The sequence below is a fragment of the Silurus meridionalis genome, chromosome 18 (genome assembly GCF_014805685.1).
Source record: "Silurus meridionalis isolate SWU-2019-XX chromosome 18, ASM1480568v1, whole genome shotgun sequence".
Taxonomy (NCBI): domain Eukaryota; kingdom Metazoa; phylum Chordata; class Actinopteri; order Siluriformes; family Siluridae; genus Silurus; species Silurus meridionalis.
In genome coordinates this window covers 25,824,132-25,842,404 of record NC_060901.1, presented here as the reverse complement: position 1 = coordinate 25,842,404, position 18,273 = coordinate 25,824,132, and the positions used below count along the sequence as shown (strand labels likewise).

The 18,273-nt window shown below is 41.4% G+C and overlaps 1 protein-coding gene across 2 annotated transcripts in view; it reads right to left on the bottom strand.

The window, feature by feature from the left end:
- LOC124401370 (exostosin-1) overlaps positions 1–17,595 on the bottom strand; it is a 127,388-nt gene extending 109,793 nt beyond the window's left edge. Inside the window, exons 1-3 of one of the 2 annotated variants that reach the window (XM_046873647.1) lie at positions 17,397–17,595; positions 16,733–17,130; positions 15,321–16,313 (exon numbers count right to left, since the gene is read on the bottom strand). In XM_046873647.1, coding sequence (XP_046729603.1) covers positions 15,321–16,234 — 914 coding nt within the window. In that variant the 5' untranslated portion in view covers positions 16,235–16,313; positions 16,733–17,130; positions 17,397–17,595. Of the gene's footprint in view, positions 1–15,320; positions 16,314–16,732 lie in introns of both variants that reach the window. The other variant, XM_046873646.1, reaches the window with a different exon arrangement.
- Between the last annotated feature and the right edge of the window lie 678 nt (positions 17,596–18,273).

Genomic DNA, 18,273 nt, shown 5'->3' with positions numbered 1-18,273 from the left:
TACCAGGAAGGATATGTTTTTCAGTTAGCATGTTTCTTGCTAGTTAGCTACAAACTAATTTCAAATGTAACCTATTTGTAGCTGTAAGTAAATATTTTAGTTAGCATTTCAGTTATCACAGCGAATATGCTTTTTTAGTTATCATGTTCCTCGCTAGTTAGCTACCTACAAGGAAATTTTCCATGTGAGCGATTTCTAGCTGTAAAAAGATTTTCACCACAAAATAATAAAAAAAAAAATGTTTCCGAATGTTTAGCGCTAGTTAACTAGCTACAAACACATTTCAAATGTGACACTTTCTAGATGTAAGTACATTCATACCACAGCATTTTTTGTTTTTTTCTCTAAAAAGTCACATTGTTGGCTTCATGCTAGCAGAAGCCGATCGATGCCTGCGTTATGAAAACAAAGCAGCACTGCAATCTTTTTTCTTTTTTCAGCAGTAGCATGGCTATATTTAACACGACCCACATTTCTGAACAACTTTCTTGCTTCGACTCTGAAGAGCACGGAATTGATAGAAGCGTGCTATTGTGGTTTTCGAATTTCACAGAAAATCCAGGAGAGAGGAGTGATCTGATGTGACCACTTGAAACCCCTGGGTTATCTCCTCTTCTGGCTCTGTAACTGTCTCAGGAAGAAGAAAACTTGAATAGGAGAATGTACAGTGTGCATGGTTCGTAACTTTTTGAACGCAGTATATAACATGACCACACGAAAATTCACCAGGATTTAAACACGATGATCTCTGATTGGTCAATCCTAGGTTTATATGGATGTATTCTATACGGACAAAGGTTTGGAACACCTGAATTTCCCGCCATATGTTCTTCTGCCCCAAACCACAATTGTATCGCAGTGCTAGCATGACATTTTCCCTCCATGTGAACTAGGAAACCCAAATCTGTTTCAGCATGACAAGCCACTGAACACAAAGCTTTATGAAGATCTGCTATTCATGCTCACGTCTTCGAACTGCGCATAAACAAAACACAAGACGTTTCGACCTGCATCATTTCCACCGTTTCTTTGAAACGCCGCAGCAACGACTAAAAACACGTCAGCGTTTTTCGAAGGCCCCAGTTTGCAATGTCCACGCTAATACAATTTTGTTTAAAAATGCATGTAATTCTTTTTGTTTTGGCCTCCTGTCCACACTGTGACGCCGTTTTCAGTAAGTGTAGCTTTTCGAAAACGCTCTCCAGAACGAATACGTTTGAAAACGCCATTTTTATGTCATTGCCACAATGTTTCAATGAGCCGGAAAATCTGCATTTGCCGGGCATAAATGACGCGGGTCGAAGCATCTTACGTTTTGTTTAAACGCAATACAGGGACATAACACGGCCAATGAGCAACTTTTGAGAAAGTGTGGACGCGAGCGTTTTCAGACAAAAATACTGTTTTTTTTATGTATCTGCATTACAGTGCACGTAGGTCATGAAAAATGTTTGCAATATGGAAGTGGGAGCTCAGTATTTAAGGTGTGGGGGCATTAATCAAAAAGTCATGAGTTTAAGGCCCGGTATTGCCAAGGGTGTTAACCCTCAGTTCTCTAGGTTCACCCTGCGCTTTGACCCCAGCTCCCTAACATTTCATAACAATAAATGGATACAAATGTGAATTTGGGGTACATGAGGTATCAAAGACTTGGTGTAACAGTAAAAACCTGTTTTTGCCAAAACCTCTTTCTCCAGAAGTTTTTTTGACATAAAACCAGTTGCGGCTTAGCGGTCCCAATCCCAGTCCTACCATAAGGACCCCTGTTTGGTACTTGAACGCAATCAATTACCCTTTACAGCGTTCTCAGAACTGAATAAATGCGTCGGCAAACGGGAATTTCTCCAGATCGTCCCCTTTTTTTATGTGCACCTTCAGAATATTTAAAGTGATATGATTTGCTTAAGAGTGAGCAAAAAGCAGACAGGATCAAAGTCTTTTCTCGAATCGAAAACTCTTCAAATATTCAGGACAATCTGTCAGGAAAAATCTCTTGACCCCTGAGCTCATGTATGCGTGTGAGCCGCAGAGTGGTCGAGAGCCCCGGAGTGCACAGCTCACTCAATAAAAACAGCCCATATCAAATGAGTACCTCCATCCATCCATTCCTCCCTTAAGCTATCACTCAATCACTCCATTGCTCTCCGTCTCTCCATCACTGTATTATTGAATCCATATTCAGGTCCCAGAGAGGGTCACACTCTCCGAGGCGGCACCATCCAATAAATCAATCCCTTTTTTTCCCCCTCCCTACTCTCGTTTCTTTTCTTTTTTTTCCTTTCGACAGAACAGACAATCCGTTTTCAGATTTCTTGGAAAAATCTAATTCGCATACGGACTACCTCAGGGTCGTATTAAAGAAGCAAGGCCGTGGCACCTTTTATCCCGGATTTGCTCGTAAATACCGTAGAGTCCGAGCACGATCCGGCCGATCGCACACCTTACCAAGTGATAGACTGCTGAGAGTTTAAAGGCCAACATAATGGTTCCCCCCTCCGGCGAAGATTTTCACCTCGTACATTTTCAAACCCGGCTAATAACAAGAGGTAGCTCACTCGATGCAGCGGCGTGGTAAGGGCCCGTAAAGAGAAGTGGGTCTGGGATTTAAATTGCTGATCCATGAGAGGGTTTTTTTATGTCAGTACAAACATCTGGAGAAAGACGATTGATCAGGCGCACACGGCAAGATTTTTAGAGTTGTTTGCACGATACGTGACACGTTCAGGCATGCGTTCTCTTGCTAACATGGTACCTAGCAAACAGTAGCATTTATTTTGTTCATGCCTCGAACATAAAAATCATACAAACACTCCATTTCCATTCACCACTCAAGTGCTGAAATACATTCAGCGATGTTTTATGTCGCAAAACGTTAAAGTCTTTTGTAACGATTTCTATACGACTATAAATAATTGTTCATAATACGCATGTGTGCGTGATCTTAAGAATGTATTAAATTAAAAGGCATGTCTCTTGTTTAGTAGCAAACTTAAAAAAAAAAAATAAATAAATAAATAATAAAAAAATGTACAAGCTAGTTTTAAGTAAATTACAATAAATCGACTGTTGGATTAAGTGTTTATGTTTTATTTTAAGCCATTTTGTTGCTGCACTGCACGAGCAGATCATTTGACTAGTTTCTCGTCTGTATCTTCTAATATCATGCATTTATTTTGTATATTTTGACTGCTTCTTTTTTTTGGCGGTGTGTAAATTGTTGTATCTACGCTAGGGATTGAAAACCTACTGCTTCGCTCATTACTCCTTTTCGAAATCGTTTAGGTTTTCATTGTTTTCGACATTTTGGGATTCATGGGAAACGTAAAATAATAATAAGCCTTGAGTGTAAAAACATTTCCTACCAGATGTTGTCTTCTCATATTTCTGCTCACATTACTGAAGGTAAAATGGAGCATATTTTTTCAAAGAGGTACAATGCTGATAATTAGACTACCTCACCTTTCTCTGTTAAACATCTAAATACACGTTGTGTGTGTGTGTGTGTGTGTGTGTGTGTGCATTTTAAATAGTGTTTTGATAGTGTCAGCATTAGCAATCCTATCCCTGTGACTAACAAGCCTACAGCATGCTAACACGCTCCACTACATATGTGCAAGGGGGTGGGGTTGGTAGAAATCTACTTACAAACAATAGCTGCAAGTGTGATTTTCTTGGGCCAAGAATTGAGACTTATTTAAGAAGTAAGCATTTTAAGCATGCTATTGTGACCTTTGACATGTAGGGGGCACTGTCCTGAAGTTTTGTGCAAATCCCAAGTTTTGAGTCAGGGTGCCAAAGTCATTTCTGTACTGCAAAAGAAAAGTTAGAACAACAATAGTTTGCATGTACACTTTTGGTGCTTGGTCCCCTTATTAGCACTTAACTTAGACAGACAGACAGAAAGAAAATAATGAAAGGCAAAGAATGAACGGGAGAAGGTAAGAAAGGGCATAAGAAAGAGAAAGAACGAATATACTTTTTACAGTGAGAGTACCCAGTACCACTAGGGGTCGCTAAAGTTTTTCAAGGGGTGATTGATTTTTTTAATAAATATATTTGTTTCATTTCTAACAGCACAATAAAAAAATGTAATAATAAATATTTTAAAAATAATAAAGAGAGGAAATAAACGTCGAGAATTTTTCCGCAGCGTATGGCGAGAGTGGAAACCTACCTAAAATCAGGGTCCCCTGAATAAAAAAAGGTTGAGAACCACTGCTCTACTGTAATGAAATGACAATTCTAGTTGATTGACTTGTATCTACCGAACATTACAATGTTTGATCAGAAGAAAAGATTGATGAAGATGGACACAGCAATACTGATGCGCATCGGTAAGTGCGCGGACGAACCTGCCGACGGTTTCCGTGAAGGTCGAACGAAATTGAAGCAAAGAGAAAATAAAGTATGACTCCGTCTGATCGATCGTGAGCCGCGGTAAATATCAACGCTGATGTAACGGATGTAGAGCTCACGGCGGCCGCTTCGCGTTTTTCAGCCAGGAAATTCTGGGAAAGTCGGTATTGATGTTGCCGTAAATCAATTATAATTTTTTTTTTGTGAATGAATGCCCTGGTCCTGAAAGCGGACAGCATACACAGCTGGAGATTTATCAAACTGAAAAGTAGCCACGCTTCGAAATGCTTAACGCGCTACTCCTGGATGCTTTTTCATAATTAGGGTTAGTGGAAACAATTCATTTGCCTGTGGTTATAGATCTGTATAATGCCTCTGGAGGTAATAAAGGCGGCGTTCGTGGCGCCTGGAGTTCCTTTTTATTATTATTCTCTTTTTCACACACATTTGATCTCCACTTTGACACTGATATCCTGAATTTAACACACTCCTTCGAAAAGCCGGCCGGTCTTTTGAAAAGCCGGCGTTTGAGGGCTCGATGCATTTTTAGGGGAAAAATGTCCTCATTATGCAGCCAAACATTTATGGTGTTTGGTAGACGCCCTTATCCAGAGCAACTTATCAGTTAAAGGCCTTGCTCAAGGGTCCAGCAGTGGCAGCTTGGTATTGCTGCGATTTGAACTCATGACCTCCTGCTCACAAGTCCAATGACTTAACTAATGACTTGAGGAAGGGGGGAAAAAAAACAACAACAACAAAAGATTAAATGAAACCAGACTTTTTTTTGTTGTGTCTGCAGGCAGTTACAGCTCTACCTCTGCCATGTCAATCTGTATTCTATGTGACTCTCAGGATACGCCTCGGGTCTCAGCAGTGTTGTGATACATCGTGTTCCCGTAGCGATGAGAGAACGCGATACAAATGCCCACTTTTACATCGTAGACTTTCACGAATCGCTGAATCCTACGTTTGCTAACGAATGTTACTATAGGAACGCCAATTAGGACGATTACGGCGCTACAGTTTCGAGCTGCCGCCAAAGAGAAAGAAGCATCACGTTTTTAACCAATCGGAAAAAGACTTCAGTAGTGCTTGGGTGTGTAGCATCATAAAGTAATCGAACAGGGAAGAGGAGTGTGTGTAAAAGTGTGTGTGTGAGACAGAACTCGAGGCAGAGCCGAGTCGGACAGGTGGATGGATATTAAATGACAGTGTGAACAGAATGGAAGGGTTATTCACGCTGATGTCACCTTTCATAAACACGGCCATAAAAATGACCGACCTGCCAGATGGAGTCACAAATCAAAGCTGTGACCTTGTTTGTTTAACGGTACGTGGGCACAGAGATACCGCACACACACACACACAGCTTTTTACATCTTTTTCATGCACAACTAAGCAATCCAAATTGTGTGTGTGTGTGTGTGTGTGTGTGTGTGTTTTACACCATGTAAATTGACAACAATGAAAGCACCAGGACTCGCCTCTATAGACACAATGGCCTTGTCTTTGCCGTTCCCCTCATAAAGCCTTCTTAACAATCTCCGCACTTCTTTTTATCTTCCCCCGGTTTTCTGTTTTGCATCGCGCCAATTTGCGACGCCCTAGCAACAGGCGCTCGTTTCCATAAGCGGCCTTCCGTCTCGCCAGTTGGCCACTCGTTTGCAAAGATTTGTCCTAACGCAAGCCGGTCACGGCTCCGCTTCGATCCACGCGACACCTTTCTGAGAATTACAAGAACGTGTCCGTGTCCTTTAACTCTCTTAACACGTGCTCCCCATCTCCCGTACTCAATAAAGACAGACGGTGTTAAGAAGGAAATGAGATGGCAGCGCCACTTAGGGGGTTTGGGGGCTTTGTGGTGCTCGAAGGAAAACTTGCATGCTTTTAAAGGTGAAATCAGAAATGTTTAGAGATTGCCCCGCCCACATTTGCTAGTAAGAATAAGTCTGCCTGCATTTATAGTCAACTTTAACACTACCTGGGTTTGAAGATAACCCCGCCCACTTTCGCTAGTAAAAATAATCCTGCCTCTATTTATACGTAACTGTAGATGACCCCGCCCACTTTTACACGTTAGAATTTGCCTGCCTACGTTTATGGCTATTCCCATAGTTGTGCATGAGCAATCATTTTATTGTCGGCCCCGCCCACTTGTAGAGGTGAAATGTATCCCTACCTACATTTAAAGGTCAAACCAACATTTATAGCCCAATTCCCAAATTTTAAAGGGCTTTTCGAGTAAATATGTCTGAATTGACATAGGGAGAAAAATGGAGTTAGCATAAAGTATTAATAGTAAAAATGAAATAATAAAAAAAAAAAGCTGTTCTCACCTGTGCTCTGGTGCCGGGAACAAATGAAATGTGGCCGTTGTTGTTTTTGTTTTTTTTTCTTACTGATGCTAACTCTGCAAGACTCGTTTCCTCTGAGCTGAGAGCATAAATATGAAACCTGCTTATCTCGAGCTGAAAACGAACACATCCTGCATTCATGGCCAGTGGCAACACAACTAAAGTACAAGGTGGAAATATCAGAGGCAACCACATGATTTATTCATTTTAGAGATCAATACTGCCACAAGCAGATCTTTCCTGCATTCCCCTCTCCTCCTCTGGATGTCATCAATCTTAGTTGACCAGCGGTGTTTGTATATTGCATTTCCTGCTAAGGAAGAAAAAAAAACACGAAAAGAAAAGAAAACAACAAGGAACTCGTGATTGACTCAACTTATTACTTTTGGTGGTACTCTGGTGACTCCAGAGAGGATGTAATATAACACCAAACTCCCTGCTCTTATTCTTTGTGTTTTTCTTTTTCGTCCTTTCGGAGCAAAATGAATAAAAAAAATAATAATAAAAAAAGAGGGAGAAAATGACTGAAAATGACTGATTTGTCTTAGTCATAAAATTGTTGTCACACTGTAAAGTAAATTGCATTGCACGCTAAAAAGATTTGGGCAAATCTTAATGTCAGGGAGCTGAAGTTCCCAGGATCCCAGGGATCAGGAGTAACATGTACTATGCAATGTCAATAAAGATGTGTCTGTCTGTCTTTACTCCGTCGTTTGTTTGCTTTCCGTCAGTTCAATTTTTTTCCCCCTGTGCTCCGATAAACAGCTAACGCCGTCCAAATAGAGCCAAATGCGAAAAAATAACTGAAGCCAACCGACTGCGTGATGTGTCCTGGCCCTTAGTCCTCGCTCTGAGGTGCATAATAAGACATGCCCACAAGTGCGACACTTGCGAAATCAGCCACACATAATATGAGACCACTGGCATGTGAAGTAAATACCGTTGATTACCTTGTGGCACCTGGCAAGGACAGCAATTCGCGGAGTTGGTGTGTCGGAAGCAGGAAGAATGGGCAAGCGTAAAACCTTTTGTGATGTCCAGACTTTATCAGAGCGTCTTTAAAGCGGAGGTCTTGTGGGAAGTTCCCAGTGGGCGGAGGTTAGTACCTACCAAAAGAAAGTTCAAGGAAAAACAATAGTCCAGTCCTCGCTAGGTCAATGCTGATCTGGTGGCACAAAAGGAACCTTGTAGGTTTAATGGCTTGGTGTTATGTTTTTTTGTGGTTTGGTGGTTCCCCAAAGTACAAAACAAAATATGCAGAATGCATTTACGCACTTCTTTCCATCAATAATCTATGAGCAAAAAAAAAATATATGCTGAATACATGCACACATGGTGATACAAATTCCACACACACACACACACACTTTTGCGCACATACACGTATACGTGGTCCCTCCTGTGGAGAAATGTGTTAGCTGAAATATCAATCAAGCCCAGGAGGCCACCTGCTGCAGATTGTATAGTGTGTCATTCCAGACATTTACATAAAACAATAATATTCCCTCATTATACTGAGCTGTGAGTGTGTGTGTGTGTGTGTTGTGTGTCGGTTTGACAGAGAGGAACGAAGAGGAAACAGACTGAGACGAAGACAGTGTGTGTATTGTGTGTGTGTGGTGTAGGTTCATACAAGAGCAGGCAAGTTATTAGTGCAGAGCTCAACTCTACACACACACACACACACACACACACACACACAAATCAACCAAAGAGCTCTGCAGCTGCTTGGGATTATTGATTGGCCTAACACGGTACACAAGTAAAAAAAAAAAAATAAATAAATCCAATTTTCAACAAATATATATATATATATATATATAGTTTGTATATATACACATCAGATGGCATGGGGTCAGGAACTGCTTGCTGGCAGAGGCAAATTGTGAAAACTCAGCTAGACAGTAGATTTCCGGTGATACTCGAATATCGAAATCTGTAGACTGGGAACCCTCTGGCATTTCGTGTCTACTGGTTCATCATTAATATGGTGTTCATGTTATTTATGTATTTATCCCTGGCTTTAAAAAGCAGGGGGTGAAAAAGCCCAGATTTTGGCTGGCGTTCAAGAAGCCAGGAGACGAAATGAAGAGCTTTTATACAAATGTGGCAGTATCGAGTGTATGACCTGAGGGGTTGAGGGCAAAGCCAGGAGTTTGCACTGCTTGCTGATTACAGGGAGGCGAGTTAACCGTGCTTAGCAATATTAGCACAAATAAACAATGATGGAGCGGTGTAATGAAGCGGAACTGATGTTAGCACCCTGGGGCTGAATATTTTCCTTTAACAACATAATGGCGCGTGGTTTACACCAATTTTCCAAAGAGTAGCGTTTTTCTTATTATTGATCGATTAATCAATTATTTATTTGAATAACATGGTATACATTTATCTATTAATAGCTACATTCAATCTTGTATACCGAACCAGTCGCTAGGTTTTTTACTTTGGCGAAGAACCACGTATAGATGGGTGTATTTCTGGACCTGAGTGTGGTTTTGTCCGCAAAGACGTCTTTGTTTGCAGTAGCATGAAATGATCCCTTCACTTGAACTAGGAGACCTAAACCTGTTCCAGTGCCTCTGTGTATGGGTTGAAGTGAAAGATCTCCTGCTGAAGATCCCTGAACTCAACCATGCTGAACATTTTTTGGGAAATTTGGACCACTGACTGCCCCTCAGGCCTCCTCACCTCACCTACATCAATGCCCGACTGGATTAGTGGGATTATAGCGGAGCTTATGGCAAGCACACTTGAAAATCGAGTGGAACATCTTCCCAGAAAAATGGAGGTTATTATAAAAGCAAATGGGAATGAAACTGGGGATTAAATGTACAAAAAAATCTTTTGTCAAACATAGAAATTATTATTTTTTTTTAATCGGGTTCAGGTATTTTATATATATATATATATATATATATATATATATATATATATATATATATATATATATAAACATTTTCGACGGTTGTCAACAGAACAGCCTTTTGCGTTTGCTTCAGCCTGCAAATTCTTCCAAAACAAGGAACCTAAGATGACAGCTGTCTACTGATAGATTCCAAATGGGACAGGCTTCATCTTGGCAGTATAAAAAAGAAAAAAAAAAGAAAAAAGACAAACAAACCCCGGGGAGCCCTTTCCTGAAGAGAATTTGGAATCGCAAAATTGACGTGCTGTACTGAACGTATCGGACATATGCGCTGTACTTGTAAATATATATATTTATTTTTGTTATAGCTGATTTGAAACCGGTATGATGGAATATATCTCTGATGGCAGGTACAAATTCAGCTGATGACCATTATTTCCAGGCCGGTAAACGCTCAGCGGCGGATCGGAAGGTGCTGTTTCTCCTCATGGCTCCTCATTATAGAGGTTTAAAGTGTGACTCCCACTGACACATTACACTGTTACTGAACACATCACAGCAGGTGGCCTGTTCCAATCTCATCCTGTCATACTCTACCTCACGTCTTTCTCTCTCTCTCTCTCTCTCTCTCTCTCTCTCTCGGCTGCTCAACTGTTGCCCCGGTTTCAACTATTCTCCACCTGCCTTTCTCTCCAAAAGCTAGAAAAGGAAATGTTTACCATGAGGTCATCAAGTGTACACAGCCATTAAGGGATTCCAATACGGATTTAATTATAGAGCAGTATGATGCAAAACCACGACGAGAGATCCTGAAGACCTTTAAATACGATCAATCAGCGAAAATGTTGATACCATTCACCAAACTGTGCGTGAACAATCCACATTATCTCACTTCCGCACCCACCCCACCTGCCAGATTTGGCTCCTGCGTAGATTCAGCTCGATGGTCGCCGTTTGGACACCATTGCATTGTCACAATGCAAAGATTGTTCAGGGGAGCAAAAGTCTTGACTCCAAATTCCAAAGATCTTGAACCAGATCAAGTATCTGTAGGATGTGCTGGACAAACAATATCCATGGAGGCTTCCTCACAAAAACTAACATAGTGGGGCTAGATACCATGACACACCTTCAGATGTCTTGTGGAGTCCAAATCTTTATGGGTCAGGGCTGATTGGGATGTGCAAGGAAGACCTGCACAAATACATGAATATGCGAATACACATTGCCAGATCTGCAAGACAAAATAAGCCCAGTGGATGAATATGGATGAAGCCCAATCTGGGCAGGATTGAATTTACATCTGCTTGTGGGGTAACTTCCTATTTTACCGGGGCACCACTTTGCTTTCGCATAGGTTATGTCCATGGTTTGTTCTGCATCCTCCTCTGAGAACATTCCAGGCTGAATGATTTACTATTCTTTGCCAAACTCTGCACTGATGATTTAAGTCTCATCTGGATTCCCTTGTCAGTGATTTTCTATTCAGATGTTGCCTTGTGTAGGTTTGACTGCAGTAAATTGCTCTATTCAGTCTGTAAACACTTCATGAATCACATGCTGGAAAAATGGGTGCTTCTTGTGATTAATGTTCAAATTGTTGCTGAACCAAATTGTAAAAAAAACAAAAAAAGACCCAGTATCTCTTTGGAGCCTTTTTATACAAGGTTGTGCAAATGGAGTGGGAACGTGAAAAAAAAACGAAGGGTTTTGTAGAAAATTCGTGGGAAAGATCAAATAAGCCCACCTGAACAGGCCACAAGATATCTGTGAAATCAGTTCAAGAATGACAACTTGGACCAGGGGTCCCCCAACCAACTGGTTCGACCCAGTAATTAGGAAGAAGGTTCCGGATAAAATGCCTCTAGATACGTTAGCATTTTGCACCTTAAGGCAAACTATCCAAATTTTACATACAGTGTTATTTCATAAAACATTGTTTTCACACTTGCAACGGGTTCAATGTCCCTAGAAAATTTCTTAAATGGAGGTGGTGATGGTACCAATTGAAAAATGCTTCATACCGAACGGGAAAATCTTCAGGACAAACTGACTGCTTCATCGCACCGCCCAATCACTGAGAATGGGATATTCTTCTATACTGTATATTCCAAAAAAAAAAAAAAACCCTTTGATATACAGATTTATAAGCATTTAGTTCTCAAAGTTAAACTGGTCCATTACTGAAATTAATTAAAGCGCATTCTCACCGAATTGAACCTCTTGCATTTGATCATACTGTACCTCTATTAAAACATCCCTCTCCATCATTCGTCTCTCTCTCTCTCTCTCTCTCTCTCTTTCTTTGCGTGTCCCTCCCTCCGTGATGAATCTGCAGGTCGTGAACGCCTCTAATTTAGAGTCAGCCGATACATCTTATCGGCGGGGGTTTTTTTCCTTTTCTGTCTCCTTCCTTCATCCCTCCATCCACCTCGCCTCCCTTTCTCCTGCAGGCGCAAATGAACAGGAAACTGACAAAGACATCTGACAGCATTCGGAATCGGGCCTCTCATTGACTCGGAGGCGCTCGATAATGAAATCAAGCATCGACTATGAGGGTGCGGGTGTGTGTGTGTGTGCCGTGCCTGGGCTGCGCTGTCATTCCAGAATTATGCGAGGCTCATTTTTAATCCACCCCAGCACAGCGGGAAGTGTGTGACTGAGTGAGCGAGTGTGTGTTTAAGGAATGCGCTCTTCCTCGGGCTCTGAGCTCCTACTTAATTTAACAGAGCGCCAATTATTGACCGCACCGCCACTTTGAAATCCTTTCCAATTTATTTAAACTGTAAGTGTGTGCTGGCCGAGACCTCAAGCTTTAATTTGCAGGCTAGCGAGACATATATTACTTCACTTAAACTACAGATGAGTATTCCCTCATTAGAGTGTGCTTATAGCCCTCTAATACAAAACCAGGGTTATTTATATTTATATATATTATTTTCCAGGGTATGGAGTAAAACAAACCTCTGACAAATTGAAAGGTTCACCTAAAACTGGACCATTAGTACAATGTCTGTGACATGGTTATGCATGATTGTAAAGTTATTTTTTTCACACAATGCAATGCTTGTTGACTTTTGGAAGTAGGTCGCACAATTAGCAAAAGTCAGTGACTGGATGAAACAGGTCATCAGCCAGAAAAACTGGCTGAGAGGCTATGGGTAATTCTCAACAAGATGCTTCCACCACCATGCTTCATTGTAGTTTTGGCTAAAGTTTGACTAGTCTAAATGCTCTTGTAGAACTTGTAGAACTTTCCAGTTTGGTCTTTATCCGATATATATTTCTTTAGCCGGCCAACATTGTGCCATAATCATTTATTCATTTCTGGACTTAATTAAGTACATTCTTTATAACCAAACCCTATAGATACTGTTCCAAAAACCATGTCCTGAGCATGTTTGCTTATTGGTGTCAGGAAATATCCTCCTCCCATGCACCTAAGAGAGGGTTTACATAGTTCTGCCTGCCACAGTCTGGCTCGCATTGCTACAGACTTCCGCATTGTTGCCATATGTGTTTTCCCAGTCACAGCTGTCTCCACTTCTGTGTCTTATAAATACACTAATCAGTCATAACTTTATGGCTACCGATCAGGCATAAAATTATGGCCACCCGCCTAATATTGTGTTGGTCCCTCTTTTGCTGCCAAAACAGTCCCAGGAGCTCGTCTGTTGGATTGGACCACACAGGCCTGCCTTTCCTTCCTAGGTGAGCAACGCATAACCCTGTTTACCACTGTTCCTTCCTTAGAGCACTTTTAGATAGATAGATACAGACCAGTGCAGACTGGGAACAGCCCACAAGAGCTGCAGTTTTGGAGATGCTCTGACCCAGTCGTATAGACGTCACAATTTGTCAAACTTGATCAAATCCTTACGCTCACCATTTTTCTAACACAACAACTTTGAGGACAAAATGTTCACTGGATCACAGGTCATAATGTCATATACAGAATATATATATAAATATACAGTATATACCCCAGTGTTCATGTTTGGTAGCACTGGTTGCACCAGACCTCTACCTGTTTCACTGTTCAAGCCTTCAGATAACTGCTTTTAGATACTATCTGTATAAAAATAGGGTTCCTTTATACGCCCTTGCGTCCGCCTGGCTTTCCACTTGTTTAGGTGTGTTCTCTAACAAGTGAGAAACTTAGATCGAGATCCCGTTCATGTCATAGAGATCAATAGCGTATTTTAGAGTTTTATATTTGACGAAATCGTTCTGATTTTCCACCTTCAGATAAATATTATGAGCTGTGTAGATTTGTAACACTACTCAAATGTGTGAAAGGTACATATGCAAGGCATTGTATACAAATTGCCAAGGTTTCAAACACCCTGTATTGACATCTTTAGTAAAATGAGTTCAGGTCAATAAGAAATATAGAGTAGGTGAGCATTAGGTAGGGCACAAAAAAACTGTGTGATGTTATAATCTGATCTGTTTTAGATCTTAGAAATTAGTCACAAAACCCGTCACTCTATATTTAGCTAGAAGCCTTTTTTTTTCAGACAAGTGCCTTGAAAAAATCAGTCATTTTCAGCAACATTATGGAGGTTTAGCTGTATGCTATAACACCGTATTTAACTGCTGGGTACTAATGTGAAAACAGTAATAAAGTCTAGAATTCTCTATCTGCATATTTGCTCACCAGGAATCAGGTATTTTAATGAGACAAAACACTGACACGTTCATAACAAGGCAAAGTGATCATTCCGTGTGCATTAGAATAAAGCTAATCGGTCTCTATTTGTAGCACACCGCTCACTTCACAACAATCCGATTCTTGCAACAGCAGGGTCTCGAAGAGTCAACCCCTCCGAGAAGTTTATATATCTCAACAAATTTTGGAAATGGATACGGAAGACTTTCCGAGTTCTTTATCATTTCTGTTAGATGAACGATTAGTAGCGTGTCACTTCGTCCCAAATAATTATGCCTGTCAGGGATCTGCTTGAGAATGTGCCTGTCAAATTCATCCCACCCTAATGCTGAATAAATTATGTTGTACCTTTGATGCATAATCCCAGGTTCATACAGGATTAAGGTCAGATGATTTCGCAAGTCGGTGTCCCACGATTCCATCATGCATCAAGTCAAAAATAAATAAATAATAAATCACCCACCAGCTTAGGCTTTAACTGCAAAAGAGTAGTACAGAGTCTGGCCAACAACGTGACCATTTGCTTTTATTTACATTTAACTTTTTTGTCTGGGAACATGGCCTAATGTTATGTGGTGGTGTCTATATAACATGGTATATATAATATAACAGCCAAACCTTTTCCATGGCACACTAAAGCAAACACCCTGTTATGTAAGGTGCAACAAAAGCAATGCACCCCGAAAATGCCAAAAAACAATGTTCAGTTAACATCTGGAGGTTTCATAGAGTTGCCCAAGGACAGAAAACGGCAAGTTTCAAGACTCTAAAAGGCATCATTTGTTCTCTTGTTTTTGAGGCACATATCATTAATCACAGCAATTCCTTTCCGCTGAAAACACGTTCCCTCGTCATTTTAACTCTGTGATGTAACACAGCCAAATGACATGTCATTTTTTTTCTCTGGATTCGTTTTATTTTCTAAAATCCACCAAAACCAACTGCAGCACAAGGACTGAAAAACGTGATTCACGCTGTGTGATATTTACTGATCTGAATGATTGAAACTTTATCAAACTTGGCAACCAAGCTTGGACCAATAGCAGGGTCATAAAAGTGGCAAACTTACTTTGAGTATTCTTCATTATCCTGGTCACATCGCGTGTCTTTGTGCTTCTCCCAGTCTTTCCCGTGCTTACAGGTGGTCAATAAAATCATATCTTCCCCATTATGTATGTGATACAAAGCGTTCCTGGTTTCCGAACCAATTCCTGTCAGGTACCTCTTTCCCTTGAACACCAGAAGGTATTTCCGTGCAGGCGGGACATTGTTGGATGCCAAAAAACCTTTCTCGCCACCTTTCTGGGGGTGGTCTTTGGAAAAAAGTGGTATGGAGACATCGAAATGGGGCCTGAAGTTCTGCACGTCGACGCTGGCTTTGGCCAACATGGCCTGGCCTACATCAAAACCCAAATCCTCAGCATAGTCGGGCCATGTTCCAGAGTACAGGTTAAAGATCAGGTGGTTTCTTCCATCATTCCACAGTGGAAGGTTCTGAATCTGAGTTCTGACATCCTGCACATATTGTGGTGACAACCTGTCACGGTCCAGCGTGTCCACACTAAGCACAAAAAGGCACGCTTCGCTTGGATCGTTCGTATAGAACCGTGAGTCCTCAATGGCGGCCAGAATTTTCCGGTAATTCTCAGAAATCCCAGTGACCGTGCTCGTGCCTGGCGGGTACACATAGACCCGAAAAGCACCCTGACACCGACCGAAGTCAAAGCAGGTGTCCATGCGACAGCGCCGGCTCTTGTACATGTTGTTTTGGATCTCGCGCCGCAGCAGCATCAGCGGTCCGTACTCTTCCGGTTCTACCTCCTCCAAGTAGAGGTACGGCTGCTCGGCATGGTTGAGAAGGGTGTAAAAGGGCAGCTCGTCGCTGTGCGCCTGGATCTCGGTGGTGTGCAGAGTGCAGATGTAAGCGAGCAGCGTGGCGCAAGCCGCCGCCAACGCTAGCACGTAGCGCTTCTTGGCCTGCATGTGGACTGGCACGGAGAAGCTCAACGCGCCAGGAAGACTCTCATATTGGCGCTAGAGCATAGCGCCAAAGTACGGGCCGCTGTGAGCAGACACATATGCAAACACAAAGATTAGCCTAAAACCAGGATATTTTTACTGTGCACTTCATATGAAATCAACTGTGTGGGCAAGATGATGACAACCAGCATGCACTATTCTGAGTGTGTGACATTAACACACTGAATTATTAGCTTTAATGCTAATCAGAATTACGTGTACAGTTTTAAAACTGATTCCAAACTTGCCATACAGAATGGAGACTTTTTTCATAGCATTCGATGAAATATGTGTTTTCACAGAAATTAACCGAAATTCCAGCCCATGCATGAAATCAACCTGCGAGGCACCGTATCCATAGCGGACAACTGACACGCTAACAAAGGTGATGGAAATTGCATGAAACGGTGTGTGAAATCCTTTGAAGGCTAAGAGGAAGCGGCGGAAACGGCGATGGCGCACCTGTTCGAGCATGTGCAACGCTAACCAACCTTCAGCTTCGGTTGAGAACATCCATGCATCATTTCCAGCAAGATGGAGCATTTTCCTCATGGAGTCTGTCATTCTGATATTTTACACATGGAATATTATTCCCTGAAGGAACTCCGTTTGCGTTCGCCAAAACGGATTGAACATGATCGATCGGTTTTGGGTTTTCACGTGCCGAGCGGCATCCCGAATTCCAGTTCGAAGACACGCGTCTAACTGGGTACTCTCATCTAACTAAGCTTCGAAACCAATCGGTCCAATCTGCTCATCATTCTTACCAGGATGAGGACTTATTATACCTGCCCTGTCGTTTTTTGGTCGACATGACATCTTCAGTGATATCTCAGCAGACTTTCTGGAACAGCAGGAAACTGTGAATTCACAACAAAAGCCAGTCAGATTTAGAACTTTTAACATGTATACTATAGGTTAAGAAAGGTTTATAGTTAGAATCATCTCCAGATTTGGTGAAAGCAGCCATCTTGACAGGATAAAAAGCTGAAAAAAAACTTCTTTCAGCTCTGAGAGAAACTTGGTGTCTTTTTCCCCCCCGCCAAGATTCCTGTCAGCTGAACCGGAAGTCCCTGTCAGGTCTCTCACACGTGTAGCCAAAAAGTTTGTTTAACGGCGCCGACACCTGAGCATCCCCCTTGCGTCAGAGTCACCACGGTCCGGTCCTAATTGCCGCTCTGGGTAGGGTAGGAGAGAAGGATTAAAAAAAAGAGAAGAAGTAAAAGAAAAATGGCGGTAAAAATCCTTAACAGTTTCGTTCTTCCCACGCTGTCCGCCTCAGCGGCATCTGAGCGCGCGCGCGGATGACAAAACCGAGTCTCTGAGCGCGAGCGCAACTGCCTCAGCATCATCTGAGGGGAAGCGCTATGGCGGGCCAATCGAGACATAAAAATATATATACTGCTATGGAAGGCCATATGGGTCGTATGGTTATTAAAAAAATGTAATCGTGATTTGATTAAACAACACTGTGTTCTGAGGATACGAGAAAGAAAATTATGTTTTCCTTCAGGCGTATTGTCTGTTAATATTCTTCATCTCTCTCTGTCTTAAATAAACTACAGTTTCCATCTCAGAAGAATTTTTTAAGCTGAGATTTAAACTCAAAACCTTTAGTACAATGATTAGTGCACTAACCAACCGCAAGCTGATTTTTTATTAATTGTTATTGTTTCTTTAATTTACGTACCATTTATTTTATTTAAAATAATGTACTCAAAAATGATGTGTTACAGTTAATTATAAATAAATATGTAAAATGGTGTACTGGTAAAAAGGTTCAAGGTTCTGTATCAGAGTTTTTTTTTTATGTTGGAAAATCTTTACTTCTCTACGTTGTAATGTGTAATATCTTACATTTTAGTTTTGAAACATGTCAATATTCCCTGCTTCAGTGCTTAAGGTTTTGGTTTACTGATTGGATGGTTGAAGGTTTAAGCCCCAGTTTTGGCAAGACGCCACACTTGGACCCCTTGAGCAAGGCCCTTGACCCTCTCTGCTCC